The sequence below is a fragment of the Dama dama genome, chromosome 7, assembly GCF_033118175.1.
Source record: "Dama dama isolate Ldn47 chromosome 7, ASM3311817v1, whole genome shotgun sequence".
In the NCBI taxonomy this organism is placed as follows: domain Eukaryota; kingdom Metazoa; phylum Chordata; class Mammalia; order Artiodactyla; family Cervidae; genus Dama; species Dama dama.
Genome location: NC_083687.1, coordinates 35,049,051 through 35,073,967, shown reverse-complemented (window position 1 = coordinate 35,073,967; position 24,917 = coordinate 35,049,051). Strand labels below are relative to the sequence as shown.

Sequence of the window (24,917 nt, the reverse complement as noted above, 5' to 3'; positions counted from 1 at the left end):
TCATTTTCTCCATCATTCTTCCGTCTCATCGGGGTCAGGGACAAGAGGAGACACTGAAAGTGTCCAACCGCTGACAGAAGTGAGAAGGTTCTCTCAGGTGGGCAGCGCTTCGCCAGCCGCGCAGTTCCTCACCTCGTGTCTCATCAAGGACAAAAAAAAATAGGCTCCGGAGAAGCCTCTACCAATGGGGGTGGTGTGAGTCTGCCTCTCCGACCATCTAAAAAAACACGCATGTGGAGCCTGCTAGGTCCATTCATGGTGCTGGGCAGGAGAAGAACACTGGACAAGGTAGAGAAGGTGTCTGGCCCCGCGCTTGCACAGGGCACGGGACCCCGCCTTCCAGAAGGCCCAGGGACCACCCGACCCCGGACGCAGGCAGGAAGCAGGGCTGGCCAGTCCAGGCCCCGCCCACTCGCTGCACATCCGCGCCCCTTCGGCGGCGGCGGCGGCGGCGGCTGCGCGGGCCTCGGCTGCGCGGGCACGCGGGACGCCCAGCTGTCAATCACGCGCAGGGCTGAGTTCGGCTAGGCGGGAGCGGCGGCGGCGGCGGCGGCGGCGGCGATGGGACCCCAGCGAGAGATCTGCGGCTAGCTGGCTGCATTTGCTCCACGGGTCAGGGGATCGCAAGGGGGCAGGTAAAGCCTTGCGGAGCCCAGGGGTGAGGTTTTCTAGGCTCGATTTGTCTTACTCCCTTCTCCTCCCTTTTTCTTTCCTTCCTCTCTCCTCATGCACAAATATTCATATTCTCTGTCTTTCACACACACGCGCGCGCACACACACACACACACACACACACACACACCTAATTCGTCTACGTTTATTATATGGGCACAAATCTCTATGAAATCCATGCATGTTAAAATCCACCAATACGTACAAATTAGGAGTAACCAACTCCATTCTTTGGCGGTTTGTGGTTTATGTTATGTAAGAATTTGGGAGGTATACAGGGTGAACTCAGGAGTTTCTTTCCTGTGAGACAAGAAAAGTTGTAATATTAGACGATAGTAAAAATACATGGATTTGGGGTTTGCAAAGCTGAATTGATTTCTTTTCCAGGCTGAATGTATCCGCTCCTTGCCCTTTCCTCTCCTTCGCCTTATCTGAAGATGTTTGAGTTTTTGATATGATCTCAGCACCTACTTTGTGTTGTTAGAATGGGGCATTGGGTGCGGGTCCGACCAAAGCTGATTGACCTCAAAGGAAACAGCCGGAGTTGAACAGCTTTTATTTACTTAATTGGTTCCTGGCTCTGTACCAGAAATATTTTCAGCACCTTGAACAGCTCCTTGGGCGCCAGACCAGGCCAGCCTCTGGTGAAGGGCATGTGTGGAGTCGGTTTTTTTCAAAGAAAGAGAGGTCGGTGACAGATAAAAAGAAGGATCATTTAATGAGAGAGAGAGGCACGGACGAAAGACAGACAGGCTTGTTTTCTGTTACTTATCCAGACCCTGAAATACAATAAAATTTCAGGACAAACTAATGTCTTGAAGAAGGTTGGTTTGGGCCATGGTACATACAAAGTGAACCAGGAAAATATTGAAGACAGTTTTTCAGGCCTCAGCCATGCTTACACACCTCAAGCCTTTGAGATCCTCCTGAAGATGGATGGGGAACTGTTCATCAGAAAGAATTCTTAACGCCTCTTGAGAAATATAGCCCCAGTTATTATTTTCTTTCACATGACTAGAGTAATGTAGGAAACCAATAGCTCCAGAGCTGGCAATGGCTTTTTAATTAAATCTTGCATGGGGACCTGCTTTTCTTAGGCAGATGAAAAGTAAAATGATCATGATAGGAAGAAAATGGATATAGGAGTAAAAAAATCGACTTCATGAGTAAATCATCCAAAGAGCCTTAATAAGTCTAAAATTCATGTAAATAGATTAGAAAACACAATGGCTACAAGATTATTTTACATTATAATGGAACAGGCACCAAAGAGATCAAATCTGGAGTCTCTATCGGAAGCTAATAATCTTTTTCTTTAGACTTTGTAAAACACAACTGAGTCAGCCTAGTTGGTATTATTGACTGCATGGAATAGAATTATATCAAAATAAGAATATATTTATATAATGTGTTATAGTTTACAAATCCTTTTCATTTACATTATCTCCTTTATAAACTCTCATGAGAGCCCATTAAAAAGTTATAAAATATGTTGTACTTTTGTAAAAAGAAAAAAACTATCTCTGCTCTTGAACAGGAAGTCCTTTGTCGATGTTAAATGATTCCTTACAAGTTATAAAAATGACTTATGAAATTTAGACTTTTATCTGGATCACATTCTGCAGAGATTTTTATTCTTAACTAGGTTTGAAGAATGAGCCATTAAAAGGAAAGGTCAAAGAGTAAACAACAAGAAGAGGAAGAGGAGAATTTCAAAGGTAAGACTCAAACTTTGTCACATGTAAACTGGTAAGCACCTTGTGGTCTGCACCTCGATAACAAAGTTTAGCATGAATATGGATTCTTTTGCTCTGCTCATTTTGGTTTTGGACTTTATTTTATCTAACTTAAAAATACATCTCAAAGAGGTAAAGTAATAAGATAACTGCATATCATTATCTCCCCTTCCCCTTTAAAAATTATAAGAGTGACTGCTTATCTACTAACTTAGAAGGAATAAAAATTAACACTGGAGAGCCACGATCTCTACCACTGTCCCAGGACAATGAAGTATCTCTGAATGAACCACTGTTCATTAGTAGAAACACATTTTCAAGTTTTAAGTTCATGCTTACATAATTCCAGAATGCCTGATTTAAAAGTGAAAAAGCTGTTAGCAGGCTTTCATGCCATCCTGCATCCATTCTGAGTCTAACTGATTCTTTTAAGTGAATTGACCTTTTGGTGTGGTATTGGATAAATTATCTAAACCACCTATGTGCCTATACCTTGCATCTGTGGCCCAGAAGTGGCTCTAATGAGAACTTCACTCTCATTATCTCAGAATGATTTTATGGGAGAGAAAAACAGTATGAAAAATTGAATGATCTTTCCAAGAGAATAAAAAGAACAAGGCCTGTGCCTGGCTTCACAGCTGACTCACACATAGAGCCATGGGAAAACACTCATCCTTTTTTGGGCCTCAATTTTCTGCCTCTCTTCTCTCAAGGAGACCATGAAGACAAGTAATATAAAGTCTCTGGAATTCTTAAGGCTTCATGAGGCATAAAACCTTATTTCTATTTTCATGACTGTGAACATTTTTCAAGTAAAATAAAAAGTAACTGCTCCTATTAGACTGAAATTCAGATTTCCAAAACCTGATGTCTAGTGTAGTGGCACATATAAGGATCATGGTAACACATGCATGGGTTTGTTTGCTGAATAGTCATTCAAGGGATTCTCAGTATTTATCCTTCTTCCTGCTGCAAATACCTCATTTCAGTGCCCATTTTGTGGCACATACTACTTCAGAAGTGTTTCTTCTTCTAGCCCAAGGGTCAACTGAGAGCAAAATGTTGTGCCCCACTCATCTTTGTAACCAGCGTCTCACATAATCTAGCATATAACTAGCACTTTAAAAGCACCGAAGGAAAGGAGGAATGAAAAATCAAGGACCACTCAGACCATCATCCACACCAACTCATCTAGAACTCTGTGCCAAGAAATTTCAAAATAGTAAGCAGGATAGAAAATGTCCCTGGCCTCAAGAAGTTTTCAGTTTATCATGGATACAGTCTCTCAGACCATCAGATAAACCATATCACAGAGGACTGGGTAGTAACAAGAGCTATGAAGAGAAACAAATCTAGATAAGGGGATAGAGAGTGATAGAGGGCTGGTATTTATCGTGCTCACTGTAGAAAGCCTCTCAGAAGAGTTGGGGAGTGGGGGCAGTTAATGAATGATTCTTCTGTCTCTATGAGTCCCTGGTATATAACAGGTAGGCTATGTTGCTAAGAATTGAATATCCACTTTCTGTACAACAGCTAAGATAGATACCATATACAAGAAAAAGAAGAAGACTATGGATGTATCCTCACTTATCTGCACCCAGAATGTCCTTCTGGAAAAATGAAGGCAGTTCCCCCTCCATAGATGACCAAGTAATCAGACACTAATGTTGCTTGTGCTCCGTCATGAAGGCCATGCTGGCAGTGAGGATGCAGCAGGCTCCTCTAGAATGTGTATGAAATGAATATTCATAAGGACCCACTTAAATACAGTATCAGAGAATATCTTCACTCACCTCCCCTATGCATACACCTCCTGGGATGTTAAAGCTTTCTCTAAAGAAAGGAGCTCCTTCAGGATCCATCACTTAAAAACAGCCATAGATTTAACATTACTGTTTTTGCTGATGCTACTATACCTATCAAAACACAAACCAGAATCCTCATGAAATCTTACTCATTAAATAAATGCTGAGACAAGCTAAAGTGCCTTTGCACATACCATCGCTTTCTTCTCAATCATATTTTATCATGTAATCATCACCCAGCTTTTAAAGTGATGTTGTGAAGTGACCTTGTGTATCCTCTTTATAATATTGGAGGTGTCAATCAACCAAGTATAACTGTAACATTTTTTATACTAGGACAAAAAGTTACTGACTTTCCTATGAGGAATATAACTCTCTGCTGAGATTTTGTAGGTGCAAAGTTTCTGCTATAACATGTTATATTTTAAAATTCATGTTCTACCAAGTGATCCATCTCCTTTAAGAGTGAATCTCAACAAATTTTATGTTTGGAAAGATGTATGAAACCCAGGGACTGCCTCTACTGAAATAACATTAAACAAACACACAACTGTTCAGTCTCCTGAATACCAAGTAACTAATCTAACTAGCAGCTTATACGCTCTTTTAAACTGAAGCTTCATGCATACAATAATAAAGCAATCTGACAACCAATCATTCAGAACTTGGGAGGAGGGAAATCCCTAAACCTAGTTATTTATCCAACAAAAATCAACTCATTCTGTAAATTCATGGCCAAAGACTCCTGAAAATTCTACATCTAGAAGGAATTAGAGGTCATCAGGTCCAGCCACCTTATTTTAAGGATGATGAAACCATAGCCCAGGAAGGTGACCAAGCTTGCCTAAGATGTCAGTACCAGTAAGTTGCAAATCAAGAACTAGCATTAGAGCCCTTTCTCTGCTCCATGTGGTTGTCATAGCCGAAGTCACATCCTTGCCCAGAGAAGAGAATAAGACTCCTTGGGATTTCTCTTCTGAAATGTATCTAACATCACTGAAAATCCATTCTGACTTAGAGTAGAGCCATCTATCACTCAGGCTCAAAAGCATTTGTTTTATGACATCTCTCTCTTTTATGATGTTACCCATGTCGTGTTTAGCCAAGCTGGGCTGCTGGGTCTCATCCTCTAAAGCAGAAACTTGTAACCTAGTGCGCTGGGAACAAGCTGTGCAGGGAAGGACTCCAGGATGTCACAAGGTCCTGCTCTGCACCAAAGCTAAATCCTGAGAAAGGACAACTTCAGCATCACAGGAAGATAACTCTTACTATTGTTATGAGGGACTTTTTTTACACCTATCATATCTATTTTTGGCCTTTTTTAGTGTTAAAGTCTCTACTGCTTTATAGAAAACCTGAACATATGTATTTGTATGAGCTGGTTCTGATTATGCAAATCTGTTAATCAATCCATACTCCCATTTATCGTTTTGTCATCTGTCATCTACTCCCTGACTCATATAACCTTTAGTAGATAACTTTTCTATGCCTCATTTTCCTCAATGACAAGTAGACTTGGTAATACTAATCCCATCTTCTCTTGACTGAAAGCTTATTAGAATGTCTTAGAAGAAAATGCCTTTAAAACTATTCTACTTCTATACCATTAGTAATAGGCTCTTATTAATCATCTTCATTGTGTAAGCATAAAATAAAAGGTACTGAAGAGGTGATCCTAGCATTTAAAATATGAAAACTAGGTTAACGAAAGAATTTGGTCCATTAGATGTTATTGCTCTAATCAGGCAAAATACCCTCTGAAATCTTGATATTTTTACAAAATAATATCCTTCTGAAATGTTAAAAAAGCAAGCACACACACAAAAAAATTTCTTTGCCTGCTCTCTCCTCCTGGTTGATTTCTTTAGAAGGTAATTGGACCTGAGACAGGAAGAAGACACTGGAAGGCAGGCGCTAAACTTGACACTGACCAACACTTAAAAAGATGAGGTCATCAGTCACCATCAGTGACACCTGTTTGCATCATTTTTCTAAGATCAGGGCCATATTTTCCTGAATTTGACAATTTTTAACCAAAACCCACTTGTGGCTGAGGGCACACAGTTACAAGCTATTCTCAAGGGTTCACTTTGTGGCTATGGGTCAATGAATCCCTTGGTTCAACTTTGATTTTAGCCCCGTGATTATATCCAACCAAACTAAGTGGCCACACAGGAACACTTGCTAGAATTTTAGATTAAGTTTTTCTTGTATATAAACAATACTGCTTTGGTTTCATGACAAGTAATTGAAAACACTTAATGTGTCTTTTTATTGTCTGGATTATATAACATAGGCCCTGAGAGACCCTGGTCTAGCGGGAAGATACCTTTGAATGTTGTTCCTTGCTTTGTCACGTTGAGACAGGGAAAACCATCTAGAATTTAAAACTCTGTCCACAAAGGGAAAACCATCTAAAGGATAATCAAAAAATCTAAAGAAGTATTTCACATTTCCAGCTACCTGTTGATCTGCTTATGTGGAGATCAGAAAACCAAAGAAAAAACAGAATGAGAATTCTCTTACCAAAATTTCTGTCCTTCAGTAATTCCTTGCTTGTTTGTTTGTTTTGCCATGTATTAATAACCAAATGCCTCTCTTTAAGGTCAAATTAGATCAAATTAAATTGAAATTTCCATCTGAAGAAGGCAGCATCCTAAACAACCTACCCAGAGCTTAGTTTCATTAAACAGTTACCTGAATTTTTATTTATAGTAGACACTAAATGGAAATAGTAAAAAGTAGGTCTATTCTCTACATTATGCTCTAGCATCCCACCTAATCAGATGTATCAACAAATAACGCCTGAAATATCTGGAGTTAGAGTCAGTGAGGTGTTAATTATTGACCAAGCCAATTGTGATTAATAAAGTATGAAGCATAAACTGCTCAGCAACTTTTTAATGAAGCTTCTGTACAACTTGACAATTATTAGAACAAGATACATGGGATCCAAAGGCAGAATTTCAAATTGCTATGTAACACCATGTAGCTTCCACAAGGGAACATAGTTAAGCATTGAAGAGGACAGTCCAGGACAAATTTCACCTGTAGCAAGTCAGAGTGCCTGCTTAATTCTTTAACATGAAAGTGTAAACACTACTGGATTCTAAGAGATTGAAGATTTATTGTCAAGACAGCTGAAAATCTCAGCTTCCTTCCTGCATTTCTCATGTGCTTCCTGCTTAAATGTTTGCATCATCTCAGGGTACTGTACTATTAATGTCTCGTTTCACTTATGGAGAACCAGTTCTGGTCAGGGAGTGTTTGGGGTGATTTTGCATTCAGTAAAGAAGGCCATCTTGGGTAAGAAAGACAAGTCCTGTAAGGTATCTTTTCTGCCCAGAGAAAGAGCAGATTGTTCAATTAGGCTGACATTACTCAGCCTGGTTCTTACCTTTAATATGCCTTTTGATCCTGAGGCCAGAGCTCATCGGGCTGATGCCTGTGGATGTTGTCATTCCAGCCAAGAAGGATGAGTTCTTGCAGCAACGTCTGTGGGTCCAGGCAGGCACAGGCTGCTACCGAGGGCGGGCACCAGCGCTATGGAGTCCGGTCCTACCTGCACCAGTTTTATGAGGACTGTACCACTTCCATCTGGGAGTATGAGGATGATTTCCAGATCCAGAGATCACCCAACAGGTGGAGCTCAGTATTCTGGAAGGTAAGTAAAGAGCATGGGTTTAACTCAGGAAATGGAGAAACCATTTCATACGGTAAGTAATTCAGCTGCAGAGAACTGAGAGGTCTGGGACTCTGTATGCATCCCTCTTGGTGATTCTAAGTGTAGTTTTCTTCCTTAAAGGAGACTGTAAACCTTGGGAAGAAAGCTTCTAAACACAGCACAGTTGTTGGTTTTCAGGTAAAAGGTAAATAGATATAATCACCATCATTATTATTTTTGCTACTGTTATTAACATGCCACATAAATTCACCAACTATGAAAGCCATTCAAAGGCAAAACTTGTTTTAAGCCTCCCCTACAGGTTTGGATTGTATCATTTTAAAAGTTACAATAATTATTAAAAGAAATAGTTGGGTACTGGAGAGAGTTAATGCTGAGGCATAATACAGTGGTCAGTCTACCTGCCCTACTTCTACTAGATATGTGGTCATAAAGTTCTATGAGCTTCAGCTTCCTTGAAAGGTAGGAGCCTTGCTGGACAAGAAATTCAGTCATTCAGTATGTAATTAGTGAGCACCTACTCCATTCAAAAAGTTGCAAAGTGCTGGAAATTAAAGCAGTAAATGGGAGAAGAAAAAGTCCCTGCCCTTACAAAATTTGCAATCTATCATGGAAAACAGACCATAAACAAATAAACCACACAATAATAGTAGAAAGTAGCAAGTGTTGAATAATAGTGGCAAGTGCTATGAAGAGAACTAAATCAGAATAAGAGGCTAGGGAGGGATAGAGAACTGATATTTAGTTATGCTGATCACAGAAAGTGTTTCGAAGAAGATGACCTTTGAACAAGTACCAGGATAAGCTGAGGGAGATCATAAAATTATTTGGCTGAAGGTCATTCTCGGTTGGGAAAATAGCAAGTCCAAAAGCTCTGAAATGGGAACAAGTTTGGTGTGTTTGAAAAATAGCAAGAGGTCCAGAGGAGGTGGAGGGGAATGAGAGGGAGGAAAGAACAGTTGACAAATTCAGAAAAATGACAGGACACAGATGATTTGTGTGGAGCCTTGGAGGTGATTGTGAAGACTTTGGCTTTCCCCTTGAGAGACACAAGAAGCCACCTGAATGTTCAAGTAGATGAGTGACGCGACCTGACCAATATTTTAGCAAGATCATTGTGGCAATAGCACAGAAAACAAATTACAGAACCACAGAGATAGAAGTAGCTAAATTATTTAAGAGTCTATTGAAGTACCCAGGGGCAAGAGATAATAGTGGCTTAGATTAGGATGGTGTTAATGGAGATGGTAAAATGTAGTCAGATTTAACATGAAGTTTGAAGGCCAGCTAAGACACACTGGTGAATTAGACATAAAAGAAAAAAGAGTCAAGCCTGACTCCAAGTCTTGCAGGCTGAGATCTTTAGTGGATGATGTTATAACTCACTGGGATTGAGAACACCAGGAGAGCAGTGGGATGGTTGATGAATCAAGAGTTTGATTTTGGCATTGCCACACTGGCGAGTCAGATACAACTTAGCGACTAAACACCACCACCACAGTGGAGGTGCCTATTAATCATGCAAGTGGAGATCTGCATAAGTATTTAAATATACCAGTCTTCAGCTCCTGAATTGGGAGTCACTGACCTATAGAATGTATATAAGGTACCAGACTAGAAAAGGGCATCCAAGAAGAGAGTACAGACATAAAAGAGAAGAAGGCATCGGATATTCCAATATTTATAAATCAGGAAAAGGACAAGGATGTAGGAAGGGCTATTGAGAAGGTTCAGCTTTAGATGATGCCTCAGATTCCCTCCAGTCTATAATTCTGTGTTTTAGAGATTTCTGATCATCCCCAACTTTCTCCCAAAATATCACAGAAATTTAGATGCTGATACTGACATAAACTTCCAATGTACTGGCAATAGAATTCAACAAGAGGCAAGTAACAAAGTAATGATTATTAGCATGGACTCTGTCCTCGGCTGCTGTTGCTCTGGTTCAGTTGCCCAGTCGTGTCTGACTCTTTGCGACCCCATGGGCTGCAGCATGCCAGGCCCCCCTGCCCTTCACCATCTCCCAAAGTTTGCTCAAGTTCATGTTCATTGTATAGGTGATGCCATCCAACCATCTCATCCTCTGATGCCTTCTCCTTCTGCCCTCAATCTTTCCCTGCATCAGGGACTTTTCAGTGATCGGCTGTTCATATCAATGACCCAAATACTGGAGTTTCAGCTTCGGCATCAGTCCTTCCAATGAGTATTCAGGGTTGATTTCCCTTACGATCTCCTGGTTTGAGCATATTGCTGTGGAAGGGACTCTCGGGAGTCTTCTCCAGCACCACAGTTCAAAGACATGAATTTCTTGGCTGACGTGGGTTCAAATCTCAACTTTTTCAGTTAATAGCTATAACCATTACACCAGGTAACTCAGTGGTAAAGAGTCCACCTGCTAATGCAGGAGATGTGGGTTTGGTCCCTGGGTCAGGAATGTCCCCTGGAGGAGGAAACGGCAACCCACTGCAGTATTGTTGCCTGGAAAATGCTACAGACAGAGGAGCCTGGCGGGCTACAGTCCATAGGGTCCAAACAGTTGGATATGACTAAGCACGAATATGAGAAACTTGACCTTAATGAGCCTCTAACAGTGATACATATAATACCTACCACATACTTGTGAGACTTAAGTAAGATAACATATGCAAAGAGCTTAGTACAATGTCTGGTAGGTACTCAATAAGCATTTAATGTCTTAGCTCCTGTTTTCAGATGTCATACCGAACACTGAGTTCTGAAATAGAAATAAAACTGGAAACTTAGTTAATAAGTGAAATATTGGGTAATACAATGGTTACTATGGTTTACCCAAGACCTCTGTTGATTCAAAATCTTACAACTGTCGGTTCTCTATATTAGAATTGGTCAAGACAGCTTTTTTGTTCTGTACAAGTCTTGAATCCGTACTGGCCTGGACCAATGAAATACATAGCCAAGCTTGGCACATCTTGTATTTACCCAGAGAAGTGGGTGGTTGCTTCTCTATGTGTCAAAAAAACAAATATTTGCCTGACAGGTCTGTTGTGCCAAGAGCCTAAAATGCCTCTGACATACAGAATATTGCAAATGCTGGTGGTTCCAAAGCACTAGTGGCTATACGACTTGTGAAGCTATAAATCCATCGAATAATATACGGGTATGGATTTATAAGAAAGAACTCTCAGTAAATTACCAACCCCAGGATTCAGATTTCAGTATTTTCTCTCTTCTGTTTTATACAGACAAGATCCAAAAATATTTGTTCCCTGTTGTACTGGACCTAGTTCAGAGAATAAAACCGAGCAAACATCTATAGCCTTATAGAGGTTATATGCCAGCAAAATCCAAATCCTAAACACATCCTAACCATAAAACACTCAATTGAGAAGCCTACAGTCAACCAGAAAAAGCCAAGAATGGATTGTCTTAGAGACCTCATCTCAACCAAGGGAATACACCAGACACTCCTGGGTTGCCTCCTAGGGGATATAAGGGAACTCTTGCCAGCCAGTATGTGAAGTACTTTGTATCAACACAGAGAAAGGCACTGATTATGCATGTTTCCATTATGATTCTTCTTTATGTTTTTTTCTTCCATTTCAAACTGCATCTTGTACATAGTTCAAGATGTGGGCTCCCCCTGACCCCTCTTCCACTATAGTGTTGCTAAGGCCAAGAGGTCTCTCACTGGGGCCACACTCACAGAACCTCAGTAGGTCTCTGCTGCTGAGCCAGCTCCTTAGTGTGGGCAGCAATGGGAGGGGGCTTAATGAGAATGGAGACTGAAATTAATCGGGCCTGAGTTAGAAACTTTATGGGACTTCCCTGGTGGCTCAGATGGTAAAGAATCTGCCTATAAGGCAGGAAGACCGGGGTTCAGTCCCTGGATCGGGAAGATCCCCTGGAGAAGGAAATGGCAACCCACTGCAGTATTCTTGCCTGGAGAATTCCATGGACAGAGGAGCCTGGAGGGCTACAGTCCATACAGTCCATGGGGTCCCAAAGAGTCGGACATGACTGAGCGATTAACACTTAAGAAACTTTGCTCTATCCATGAATAGACATAACCTTGTTCCCACAATGCTGTTCTTTTTTTTTTTTTTTAACAAATATTTATATGTCCACTATGCACAAGGCTCTGGGTTCAGTTGTGAACATGACACTTCTTCGCTTGTGAATAAGGTATAGCCTTGACCTGACAGAGTTCACAGTCAAATAAGGAAGATGGATGTGTACGGAGATTGTTACAATCCACTGTGACAGCGTCGCAGTACATACTGGGAGCCCAGGGTTTGGGGCAGGGAGACCCTGATGCAGCCTGGGGAGGAAGTGACTCCACAGAGGCGTTCACAGGAACAGGGGATCCATCCCAAGAGAAAGAAAAGCATCGCAGAAGCATTTGTGAGAGAAGATGGCAGTCTTGGGAGATGCCAACAGTTCAGTGTGGCTGGGCTAAGGGTGGAGCACAAAGGCCAACAGACGAACCAAGAGAAGAACATGGGAATGTATACAAGAGCTGGATCACAGAGACTTTGAAAGGCTGTGAAGTAGAAATGTCTCCAAAACCTTCCAGCTTGATTGAGTATAGTGAGAGGGTAAGGTAATAAATCAAGACTTTCTTGGGAAGGCTGTCTCACAGCCAGGAACAAACAGCCTCGCCCCACCACCACCAGAGCACACACACACCGTGTTATACACATTCTCTGCGCCTCACATTCTAGATGCCTGCGTGACTGCCTCCGGCGCTGCTAGCTTCCCCAGTGCCTGCAACTGCTGCTGTCTGCAAAAACCTGTGTGACAAGGTCTCACCTACCCCCTGCCACCCACTGCCTCTGGCCAAGAACCTAACAGGCTGTCGTGGAATTTTTCTTTTTCATCCTTGCACTTGACTAAGACTGCTCCCACTTCATTGTGCAGCAAACAGCCAAAGTACAGCAGGTATGAACTAATAGAAGCAGGCTTCTCGCCCCAATCGTTCTTTCCTCACCCCGGGATTATCTTCCTCTTCAACCGCTATTAGAAATCTCCCGAAGGATGTTCAACAGCAATGGGCAGGTACAAGGCAAGACTGTTTCCTCCCCAGACTTAGTAAAAGTGAAAATGATCCTGGTACCTCTCCTGTCTCCCTAGACCCCCCTCCTTCCTGTTCCAGTCTCTCCAGTTTTCCCCCTTATTCTGAATAAGCCAAATCAGAATTTAAACCTACACCTTGGATTTCTTTTCAAAGACTTGCTAAAATGAATAAGGAAACCCCTTAAGAGAAACCATGTGGTATTATTTTCAAAAAAACATTTTCTCAGGTGGCATGTGAAAAACGGACGAAGAAAGATGAGCCTAGCCAGGGGGGCGATCAGAATACTATTGCAATGATATGGGCAAGAGTTAATAGTGCTCTGTTACCATTAGAGTAGGTATGGTGATGGAGAGATAAGATTGAAGAGAATCTTATGCGGTAGAATTAATAAGATTTAATTATCCATTGACTACCAGCATGAGGAAAGACTCAGTGAATGGGTGGATGGCAGGAATGCAGAGACATTAAGCAGAAAAGAAGGAACATCATCGTGAATATTTGGGGTTTGAAGAGCCTTTGGGACATCTTTGTGTAAATCCTCCCATTGACTATCATAAATATGGGGCTACAGCCCAGGAGAGAAATCTAGACTGGGGTTGGCAATTTGGAACTCATTGGTATATAGGTGGGAGTTGAAACTGTGGCCACAAAATTAAACCCTAGAGAGAACAAATTGAGTAAGAGATGTGAGTCAGGGCTGGAACCCTGGGGAACACCAATAATTTAGGAGTTCCTGGCAAAGCAGGTTAAGAGTGAGTTGTTAAAGATGTAGACATGGATGCAGGAGGGAAATGTGTCCAGGAAAACCATTGGTGAAGGTCTTAATAAAGCCTGAGAGCTGAAAATCAATGACTACAGGATATACACATGGAGAAGAAAAACTGGATTTGACAATTAAGAGGTCATCGGTAACCTCAGAGAGAGGGGTTTCAGTGCAATGGTAGAGGACTAAGCTTTTCTGCCAAGGGTAGGAATGAATTCAAGCAGTAGCTAGAGGGGAACGCAGGGTTCTGGAATAGCTTTTGAAGATGGAAGTGATTGAATGTGCTGACTGGCCGGAGGGACAGAGCTAGAGGAACTAGCGGGGGATCCCACTGCCCAGGAGGGCTATGGAAAGTGTACCAGGTGAGGCCTACACGGAAGGACTTGGATCCCAGCCTGGCATCGGTCATTGTTTTTAAAGCTCCGTGTCCCTACAAGAGGGTCAGGCCAGATGAGTTAGAATCTGCCGTCAGTCGGGCAGGGGACACCACTCTGAGCTCATGTGCTGCAAAAGAGAGGTCAGTCACAGCCCTCGGGGCAGACAAGGATGAAGGAAAGCCCGTCTCCACTCTTGCTGCGCATCTTCTGGATTTCACCTCGAATCCAGATGGCTCCTTTCATGTTTAGCTCCATCCAGCAACTTCCCCCCACACGTTGCTCTTCCCTGTCATGCTGGCTCTGGCTTCCAACAGCCCTGACTGCCTCCTCTCTGCCAGAACAGCTGCCTTGCTCCTGCTGCCAGCTCTGCTTCTTGGAGGAAACTGCATTTTCAGTTTCTCATCAGCTCATAGACGGAACAACGAAGGGGGACGTTGGTCAAAATAACAGCAGTTTCTTGCTCGCGGCCCCCAGCAGCAGAATTTCTGGACTCCGAGCTCTCCTCCCTGTCCAGTCCTCCTTTCCAGCAGCAGAGACTTGGTTTTCACCGCTCCTCCCCAGAGTCAACAGAGTCATCAGAAGTCACAACATGAAAACTGCCCATGTGTATCGTCGCTCAGTCATGTACTCCTCTTTGTGACCTCATAGACTGGAGGCTGCCAGGCTCCTCTGTCCATGGGATATCCCAGGCAAGAATACCGGATGGGCTGCCGTTTCCTTCTCCAGGGAAAACTGCCCTTGCTGCTGTCTCTACAGTCAGTCTCTCATCACCCGGAGCGGCCCTTCTCTCTCACTAGGGGTGTTGATTTAACCATCCCACAGCACCCAGCTACTCTGGGCAGCCCCGCCCCCAGCAGCCCTGCAAGACTTTTGCATGACCCCAAACAGAACTGGTTTACTCTCTTAGAACCTTTAAAAGAAAAGCCTGTGTTGCCTTTCTTAAACTCTATTTAATAAAACCTCTTTTCTCTTAGACCAAGGACTACTTCAAGTCAGAGCCATGTCCAGAAACAAATTTTTTGATACTATATGGCATCACTCCAAAGTTCTTATTCCATTCTGTACACTTAGATGACACCAGGATTACACTGATGTATCTCAGTATCCCTCCTCACCACTATGATGCTCTCAGTGAAGTATTCTGTGTTTTTCCTTCATGTCTACCACCCCAAGCTCTTCCTGATGTGTTTGAACAGGTTTGGAGTCACTCTGGGCACCTCTTTTGGAGATCCTCATTAGACTTGCACGGGTGGCACCCTCAGAATCCTGGGGATTACGTACTATTCATTACGTCATGCTCCCCTCTACAGATGGCAAGCCTCTCTCTCTGATCCTCTGATATAACAGGGAACAGGGGCAAGGCTCCGGGAGGCCAGCCACTTTCCAGTTCTTGAAATGAGCAAGAGTTCTGCCATCTGCAAGGCATAGTTTGCCTTTTAGCTTCTGACTGATATTCCAAGAGTGGATTTTAATCTATAAAACACTGCTCAGTTGAGGAGCAGACTGCTCTGAGAATCAATCACCTGGCTCCAAGTTCAGCAGTCTGGTGGTTTAAGCTAGTCAGTCAGGAATATTTATTGGGCGCAAGACTAGTCTGACTGCTGCAGAGAGACGGGACAGAAATAGAAGACAGAGCGCCCTGGCCTCCCTTGCTCTTAAGAATCTTAGAAACGAAGATGGATACGTTTTTGCTGCCCTCAATTTTGGAGAATTAGTGCCAGTTCTTGAGGAGGGAGGTAATTTAGTGACATATGAAGCATGTCACCATGGATATTTAAGTTAATTTAGTTTGGGCATTCAGAATTTTCCAACATGAGTCATTTTTTAAACATTATAAATAACAGTCTTTGAAGGTGAATTGATTTGCCACCATTCTTGGAAAAATGTAGAAAGCCATCCAAAATGTGATATTTTACAACCCAATTTTTTCCTGCAATACTTCTATCTTATGTAGAATACTTTTTTTTTTTTCAGAAGACTGACTCTTATTTTTCAGTTTCTTTACAATATTACATAATGGAAATTTGTTGATATATGGTGACTAAAACTCTACTGTAATTTTTTAAAAGATAATAGAAGGTAATGTACAAAATATCAATTGGTGAAGTCTCATGGAAGAATGAAAGTGGGAAGTGGGGCTTAGAAGTCACACAGACCTGGTAGAGTCCAGTCACACCCCCTGCTTAATAAGGGGACTTTGAACTATGTTTCTTCAACCCTATAAACCTGTTTCTTATAGGTGAAATAGGGATAAAAATATCTATATCTCATGAGATGCTGGTGAGGATTAAGTGAAAAACAGTGCCTGGGTCATCATCAGTGCTCAATATCATTAGCTCTCCTCCCCTCTTTGTTAGAGTGATGGATTTGCAAATGTTTTCCTTCTGTTATCGCAACTTTCTACTAAAGAAGTATCTAATAATGTGTATTTCCTTGAATTATAATAAGTAAGTTAGATAAATATACTTTAGATGTTCAAGATTAAATGGTGTTATGCATTTGGTTATTTTTTCCAACCTTGTTATTCTAACTAAAAGCAATTAGGAATAGGAGGAAATGAAAAATGTGTTTAAAAAATAAGCTATATTAGCTGTTCTTTATCCCAAGTACTGACAGATTGTTGCAATGCTCTTGCCAATGTAGCATAATTTTACAAGAGGCACATTTCCAAATAATAGTAGTAATAGCTACTTATTGCAATGCGTGACTTAGCCAGGCCCAGGGCTGAAAGCTTTCATGCATGGTCTCATTTAGTCCTCACAACTTTATGAGATAGGTACTATTATCATTTATCATTTTATAAATGGGAAAGTTAACAAGAGTGTTTAAGTGACTTTCCTTCTATGATTCAAGTACTAGTTGGCAGTGCTGGAATCTAAGCCTGAGCCTGTCCATGCCAAACCTCTGAACTTAAACCACCAAATGGTATTTATCACTCTCCATCTTCAGCGGGTTACATTTTATTGGAACTTGAGCTCATGCAATTTCATCTCCATCTGCTGCTCTTAACGTTTGTCAACCTCTGCACAAGTCCAAACAGCTACATGTTCGAGGAGAAAGAGCACTGGCCTGGGGGTCAGACCTGTGGCTTCTAGCCTGCCCTGTGCTACTCACTACCTGTCCTCACTGTCCCTCCTTGGGGCAGTGACCTGCCCTCCGTGAGGCTACATTCCCTTGCCTTTAATTGGTAATCATGGTTCTTTCTCCACCAACTTGGAGAAAGGGCGAGGTGTTACACACTGTCAATGGCCTCCAGCCAAAATCACCAGGAACACACTTCTGTGTTGAACAAATTGAGTGGGTTGCTCATCACAGTGAGAGAAAATGACACCAAAGGGCACTTCAGTAAGAGAATGTGAGAAAGGATCAAAGGGTGTGGGCTTTGGTTGGGTGGTTTGAGGGGGGTGGGGTAGGCATGGGGGACTGAAGAGTCTGCAGGAGCCAGTGTTTACTTTGGATTATCAGGGACAATTCTATGATTAGGTATCTTAATAAATCTTATCTATCCCAAGCGCAGACTAGAGTGGGACTAAATAAAACTGTAATTGGTAAAGAATCAACAGTCATTTATATTATGCAGGATGGGAAGAGCATGGTATTTTCTGGTTTGTAAATGACCTTGTTTTTGTCTGTGTTTAGACAAAATTATGAAGTGGTTTTGGTTTGTCTCACTTCATCATGAGCACAGAATGAGCTTGTCTGATGTTGAGGTTCTGCGAGGTTGATTGTGCCAACAGAACAACATGGCACCCATGGGGTTCCCAGACCAGCTTCTGGTGGGTAGAGTGACGCCAGCTCTTAGGTATGGGGCTGTTTTTCTTTTGTTCAAGACCAAATGAGACAACATAAGCCAAAGGGGCTTTGTCAGTTGCAAAGCATTGGACAAACAGAAAACTCAAAGGAAAAATCAAGTCAGTGATGCAGTACCTGGTTGGTATCAAAATCAGAAAGGTCCTTCTTTCATCTTCTTTTTTAAAAAGAAAATTATGTAGGCGTCCAACTGGGAAAAATCTCTCCTCTCAAACAAGACCCATCCTGCCCTGGAGAGTTGAAGTGCCACATTCACTCAATCTTATTTGTGTCTTTCTCTAGGTCGGACTCATCTCGGGCACAGTCTTCGTGATTCTCGGATTGACTGTCCTGGCAGTGGGCTTTCTTGTGCCCCCCAAAATCGAAGCCTTTGGCGAGGCCAATTTCGTGGTGGTGGACACGCACGCTGTCCAGTTTAACGGAGCCCTTGACATGTGCAAGCTGGCGGGCGCCGTGCTGTTCTGCATCGGGGGCACGTCCATGGCAGGGTGCCTGCTGATGTCGGTGTTCGCAAAAAGCTACTCCAAAGAAGAGAAATTCCTTCAGCAAAGGTTTAAAGAGCGAATCGCAGACATCAAGGCCCACACTCAGCCCATCACAAGAGCTCCGGGCCCAGGAGAAACAAAGATACCAGTCACTTTGTCCAGGGTTCACAATGTCCAGCCCTTAGCGGCAACCTGAAATCTTTTCCACCCAACCCTCCCCTCTCTAATTTACACCCAGTATTGCAAGGGAGCAGGCATTTGGGAGACAACAAGGCTTTGGTGTTGACCTGCCCCAGAGCTGTGCTGGGCAGTGGGCAGAGTGATGACTGAGCTCAGGCCCATTCCATTCAGTGGCCCTGGGGACGCTTGACGCAGTGGGTCAGCGTGGGCACATGCACCCAGCCGCCCAAAGAGGTGCAGCTGGGTGCCCACCAGGAGCTCTCTAGACCTACTTTTTCATACAGTGTGACTTTGTGACATTTTCCGTGTTCTTGGAAAGCGCTCAACAGTTCAGACCAGCCTACCAATGGCTAGTGTGGTCCATTTTACTTTCTTGTATTGTTTTTTTCTAATTTTCTAACCTTTCCTGTGTGGTGCTGCCTTCTATTCGTGGTCTCACTACATGTAAGATATTGTCGTGTGTGTTCATAGAAAAATCAAATTCCCTGGTTTTGACCCAATCATTGGTCTTTTAGCTCTAACGTAACATGAGTCCTTAAGATCAGAATCAAACTTTTCAGAATTCTCCACAAACTTTTGTTTGTTTTGTTTTCTCCAGTTTTTTCCACTTAAGGAGCTCAAATTGCCAACGTTAGAATCTTGGGAAAGAAATTAGTATTAGGAGAATCTATTTATGCAGTGTCCAAAAGCCCTGAAGTAAAAGTCAAGAAATTTGAGTGCCTATTACTAACTAGCTGCGTGGTCTTGGGGGAAGCACCTAACCTCCCCAGGCGTCAGTTTCCCCATCTGTAGAATGGGGGTCCTGGTCTGCGATGTCTTGTTTTGCCATGTGTCATTGTGTGTCCATGACCAAGGATGTTTACAGTGTTCCTGTGGCTATCACCACAGTGGGATTCTTTCAGATCTGGACTCCCAGAAACTTGCCAAGTCAGGATCCTCCATGCTACCCACTTCTAAATATCCAACCCCAGCAGTTTATACAGTGCTGTCATATTTTTATAGAAACAAAAGTAAGCCATCCTCCTCTAAGAAACCCCTGAGTAGACATAAACCTTAAGAGGGTTTTCTTTCTCGAAAAATATACTTTCTTCTCCTGTAAAGTGTTCATCTCATCCCTTTGCACTTCTACTTACTCTGTGGATTTAAATCAGACTGAGGAAAACAGAACATGTGATCTTGATACCCTCTCAGAACCTGTGCCACCTTCAAATTCTGTCTTTTTGTTTTTTCCTTTCTTCACTGGATAAATAAAATATGTGAACTAGCAGAACCCGAATTGCCTTGTCATTCCTTCGGTGTGGCTGTTTTCTCTCCAACATGTAATTTTCCATTCTGAGGCTGAGTGAGCTCTGCAGGTCCCCTGGTGAAATGGAAGAATAAATGAAGCAATTAGTGCTCTTGTGCACATGGTTTCTTTTGCATCATCCAGCATCAAACAGGCAGCAGATCAGCATCCTTCACAAGGATCGTTGGCCATGTTTGGGAGAAACTGTTCTAGTTTCCTCGGGTTCTTACCTTCCCTTGGCAATGCCATTTTACTTGTGTTCTCAGAAGCCTCATTCAAGCCTCATTCAAGCTCCCAGGCACCTGTTCAAGGTAAAACTGTGAGGTTTTCCCTGTTGACTTCTGTGATGTGTAGCAAGGAATCTTCAAGGATGAGACTTGACTTTTAAGAGCCTCCGGAATGAAAAATACATTCTTCTGGTTCCAATCAGTCTGGTCTCTAGTGCTTGTGGGCAATACACCATTAAATTCTCACAACTGGTGGGGGTTTCAGTATCTGCAGAACAGCTCATAGGGGTTGTTATGTGTATCCAAGAGTCAGACGCGACTTGAGCGACTTTCACTCACTGAGGAGGAACCAGGACCTTGCCCCCAAAGCTGCACTATTGGTTTTTTTTGATGGTTCCTCCCCTATCTCTGACCCATCAGAAGAATGTCCACGAGTGGATCACACCCTCTTTGAACCCTTACCATAAAACTTCTCACTACACCCCTCAACCCCCACGCCAAGGTGGGATACACAGTTTTGAGGGCTTTTACCTGCTGTGGTCCCTTTTGCCTGGCAAAGCAATAAAACTGTATCTTTTCCACTTCACCCAAAGCTCTGTCTCCGAGATTTAATTTGGTGTCAGGGTAGAGAGGCCGGATTCGGCTTTACATGCCACCTATTAAACGTAATCCCTGTTGTTACTCTTGTTGTTTGGTCAGAAAGTCATGACTCTTGCAACCCCATGGACTGTAAGCCCACCCAGCTCCTTTGTCCATGGGATTTTCCCGGCAAGAATACCAGAGTGGGTTGCCATTTCCTTCTCCAAGGGATCTTCAATAGGTTGCAGATTCCCTGAAGTCATTAAATGTCTTGCTTACTGTGTACACAGTACCTCAAACCAGAAAACTGATGATGAGAGATTGTGTAAGCAGCAATTCCATGTGCTTCCAAGGCCTCCTGTCATCTGGTCCAGCTTCTTTCTAGGTTTATTCTGGCACGTGCCCTGGAACCCTTTATTCTATCAATAGCTATACACAACCACTCTCCACTCTAAGTGTGCCCTCACTCACCAAGCTTAATTTACCAGAAATAACCATCTGCCCAGTCTCTGGCTTCGAACCCTTCCTTCAAGACCACGTCAAGATACAACAGCAACACCGGGAAGAACTAATACATACTGAGTGGGAGGCACCATTGAAGCATTTTGTGTGTAGAATTCATTTTATCCTCACGAAAACCATATGAGGTTGGGGCTATTATCATATGCCCATGATACAGGGGAGAAAATAGGCAAAGAGAGGATAACTTGTCCAAGGAGAACTAGTAAGTGACAGAGGCAGCCTGGCTCCAGAGGCTATGAGCTACATTTTCATCCAATATTTTCTTCTGCTTATAGAAACGTCACCTTCTCTATGCACCTGTTCCTCCATCTCTCTCTGGCTTTGGCTCTGAGTCCTCTTGCACACATGCCCTTTCTCTCTCTCTATCTCTGGCTTTCATTCTCTCTTTCTCTTTTACTCTCCCCACGGTTCAGACTTAATGTCTTCCTCAAGTGCCAGCATTTTGGGCAAACACATTCTATCGCACTTCTCTCTCTCTATTATAGTGATTTGTTTATATATCTGCTTCTTCCATTAGAAGCTAGACTATTAGCTTCTTGGATACAGGGAGTGTGTCTTAATGAGTGGTGAACCCTCAGAAGTGAATATATAAAAAGCTACGTGCTATTATATGGTCATTTACAACAATTACTGCATTTTTACTTAGAGCCAGGCATTGTGCTGGCACTACAGAAAAAGAGATGATTAATAGGGGCACTAAAGTTTTTGCATATCTAATGTGACTGTGTGTGTGTGTACAGAGGTGAAAATGGGTTTTTGGAGAGGGCTAAAAACTGACGGCATAGGCTTGGGTACCTGTGAGTAGAACTCTCTTTGATCTAACATTTGGGTTGCTGGGAGCTTGGTCTAATGGTTAGCTGGCCCTTGTTGTTGTTGTTGCTTAGCTGATCAGTTGTGTCCAACTCTTTGTGATCCCATGGACTCTAGCCCATCAGGCTCTTCTGTCCATGGGATTTCCTAGGCAGGAATACTGGAGTGGGTTGCCATTTCCTTCTCCAGGGGATCTTCCCAACCCAGGGATCAAAGCTGGTTATTACTACATTACTTTAATACGAAAGTACTACATTACTTTTGCTTGTAAAAACAAAATTCTCCAGCCAACCAACCCTGCTCTTGGACACAGAGCGTCCAGTTATACTTTTCAATACTGGGAGAGACAGATGGAAAAGATAGACCTGCCTAGTCATGAGCAAGTTAAGTTGTCTCCTGCAGACCTGAATAAACAATCAGATCTTCATCCTTAAACATGAAACTAAAATCAGAATCATCAGACACCTGAGGAAAAACCAGCACCCTGAAAGAGTATATGGTGATGGTGGTTTAGTCGCTCAGTCAAGTCCGACTCTTGTGACCCGGTGAACTGTAGCCCGCCAGGCTCCTCTGTCCACGGGATTCTCCAGGCAAGAATACTGGAGTGGGTCGTCATTTCCTTCTCCAAATTAGAGATTATAAAGCTACTAAAAATGAAACATAACACTGGAAAGAAGAGATGAAATAAAATGAGATGTAGAGAAAGTAAATTAACCTCTCATCTTTCATTATAGGAATCAATCATTACTGTATCAGTTAATAAATCAAGATGCTATAAATAAGTACACTCTTTAGGGTCATGGAAGCAGCCACTAGAATAGTTTCAAACAGGATACATTAAAAGCGGTTGCCTCTGAGAAAGATTGGGGGAGGCCAGGGGTAAGGTCAGACTCTATTGACTCACATGATGAAGACAAGATAGCCTCCATTCCTGCCACTGTGGCCTTTGTATAGACTGTAAGCAAATCACTGCTGTGTTCGATGTTACAAAAAATGAGTATCAAGGGATATATATTGTTTAAACAAAAGGATTTTTCCTAAATTAAGGTTGTGGGAAGGCCTCCCTGATGTAATGATATTTAATCTGTATCTTGAAATATGAGAAGTTAACTAGAGTGATCCTGGCCTAAGGAGGAATTTGTTCTTTTAGTGTTGGGGGGAGGGGGCCGTTGAACTAAGGAAAGAGAAAAGAACTGTGTTCTAGATGAAGCAGCCCACATGCTCTGCACAGAGTGTCTGGGATGCCAAGGCCACCCAGCTGCATGCCCCCAACCTCCAACATGAACAACACCCCCTAGAGTTGTGCTGCAGGCTATCCTTGACGATGAGAGTAAGCAATGGTGCAAGGTAAGTTTTCCTACAGAAGACAAAGACCAGGCCAGAAGAGACAAGAGCAGCTTGAGGATAGCAGAGGACAATTTAGAGCAGCCACTGTGGGGACAGCAGTCAAGAGTCAATCAGAAGTGAGGAGGGACCTGATGGAGGAGATGACCGCTGCCCCAGTGCTGGAGGACGCTGGCTTCCTCTCGGTCTGCTGTCTCCAGCACATCACCAACCTCAGAGTCTAGTCCAGAGGACTTGCCACCTTGCCACTTCCTCTGCCTTCTGAGAAATGAGAAATGCCAGTAAGAAACTCTGAGCTTGTCATGCCCATATCTTGCCCCTGGATAAATTCTACTATCTGCTCCAGGGGAGGGGTAAAAGAAGAAAGAATCGATCATGTTTGTTTTGTTAAACAGTCTCTTCCAGAGTGAAGCTTCCCAGGTGGCTCAGTGGTAAAGAATCCGCCTGCCAACGCAGGAGACACAGGTTTGACCCCTGTGTCGGGAAGATCCCCTGGAGAAGGAAATGGCAACCCACTCCAGTACTCTTGCCTGGATAATTCCATGGACAGAGGAGCCCAGCAAGCCCCAGTCCATGGGGTTGCAAAGAAATGGACATGACTTAGCGACTAAACAACAACACTTTCAGAGTCCTGCATGATGCCATGGGGCTAAGAAATGAAACAATGCCCAGAAAATAATCAAAGCTTATATTAAGAGCTTTCTCTGTTGCAGAGAAACAGAAAGCAGAGCTTTCTCTGTGCAATTCTTGCACATTGCAAGGATGTTGCAATGTGACAACATTCTTATGCATTTTTACATTTTATTTAATCTATTCTTGAAAGAATTTTAAGGCTGTCTACTATTACGTCCTCTATTTTACAGATAAGAAAATCTAGGCTCAGAGAGATGAAGTAATTCACCCAAGAACAGGCAGACAGAAAGTGATCAAACTAGCATTTACTCCCAGGTAGGGGTCGCAGAGAGTTGGACATGACTGAAGCAACTTAGCACAAGTGACTCAAACAAGAACGCACAGTGACTCAAAGATCTCCCTCCCTGTGGATAGATTCTTCTGAAAAGGATGAGAAAGTAGGAGCATCTCACCTCTGTTCAAAATGTCCCAGATTAAACACGCCCTTCATCACAGAGCTCTACACTTCTCTAGAGCATTAAAAAAATGGGCAGAAAACACATACATACGTTACCACTACATGGAATTCAATCTAAACCTGTGCAAGGCAAGACTCCCTCTGAACTGAAGCACTAAGTTTATTTAAAGAGTCCATCCAGATTGCTATTTCAGTTTTCCCAGAAATTTGGTAAAGGGCAAATCTGCTAATCTGTGAGCTCCTTGAAATCAACACTTTGTCTTAACTTGTATTTCTCTCCAATTTCTAGCACAGTATCTGGTTCCCTTTAGAAACTCAATAAAAGTTTGCTGAAGCCAGGTGTTTTAGCTCCAAAAAAAAAGTTGTTCTCTCCAATCTAACCTCCTGGTGACCTCCACCACTCCAGATGGCACTGGTAAGAATCATGAATCCCCAGCAGCACCTGAGCGCCTTGCATGCCTTGCTCTGTCCTGAAGTGCATTTGCTGGAACACC

At 42.8% G+C, this 24,917-nt stretch overlaps 1 protein-coding gene across 1 annotated transcript; it reads left to right on the top strand.

Annotated features, from left to right (window-relative positions):
* The first annotated feature begins 507 nt into the window (after positions 1–507).
* On the top strand, positions 508–19,825 carry NRSN1 (neurensin 1). Its single transcript, XM_061146190.1, has 4 exons — positions 508–635; positions 2,318–2,390; positions 7,680–7,877; positions 18,184–19,825. The coding sequence occupies exons 3-4, from the start codon at positions 7,689–7,691 to the stop codon at positions 18,580–18,582; spliced, it is 588 nt and encodes a 195-aa protein (XP_061002173.1). The 5' UTR covers positions 508–635; positions 2,318–2,390; positions 7,680–7,688; the 3' UTR covers positions 18,583–19,825.
* The last annotated feature ends 5,092 nt before the right edge of the window (positions 19,826–24,917 follow it).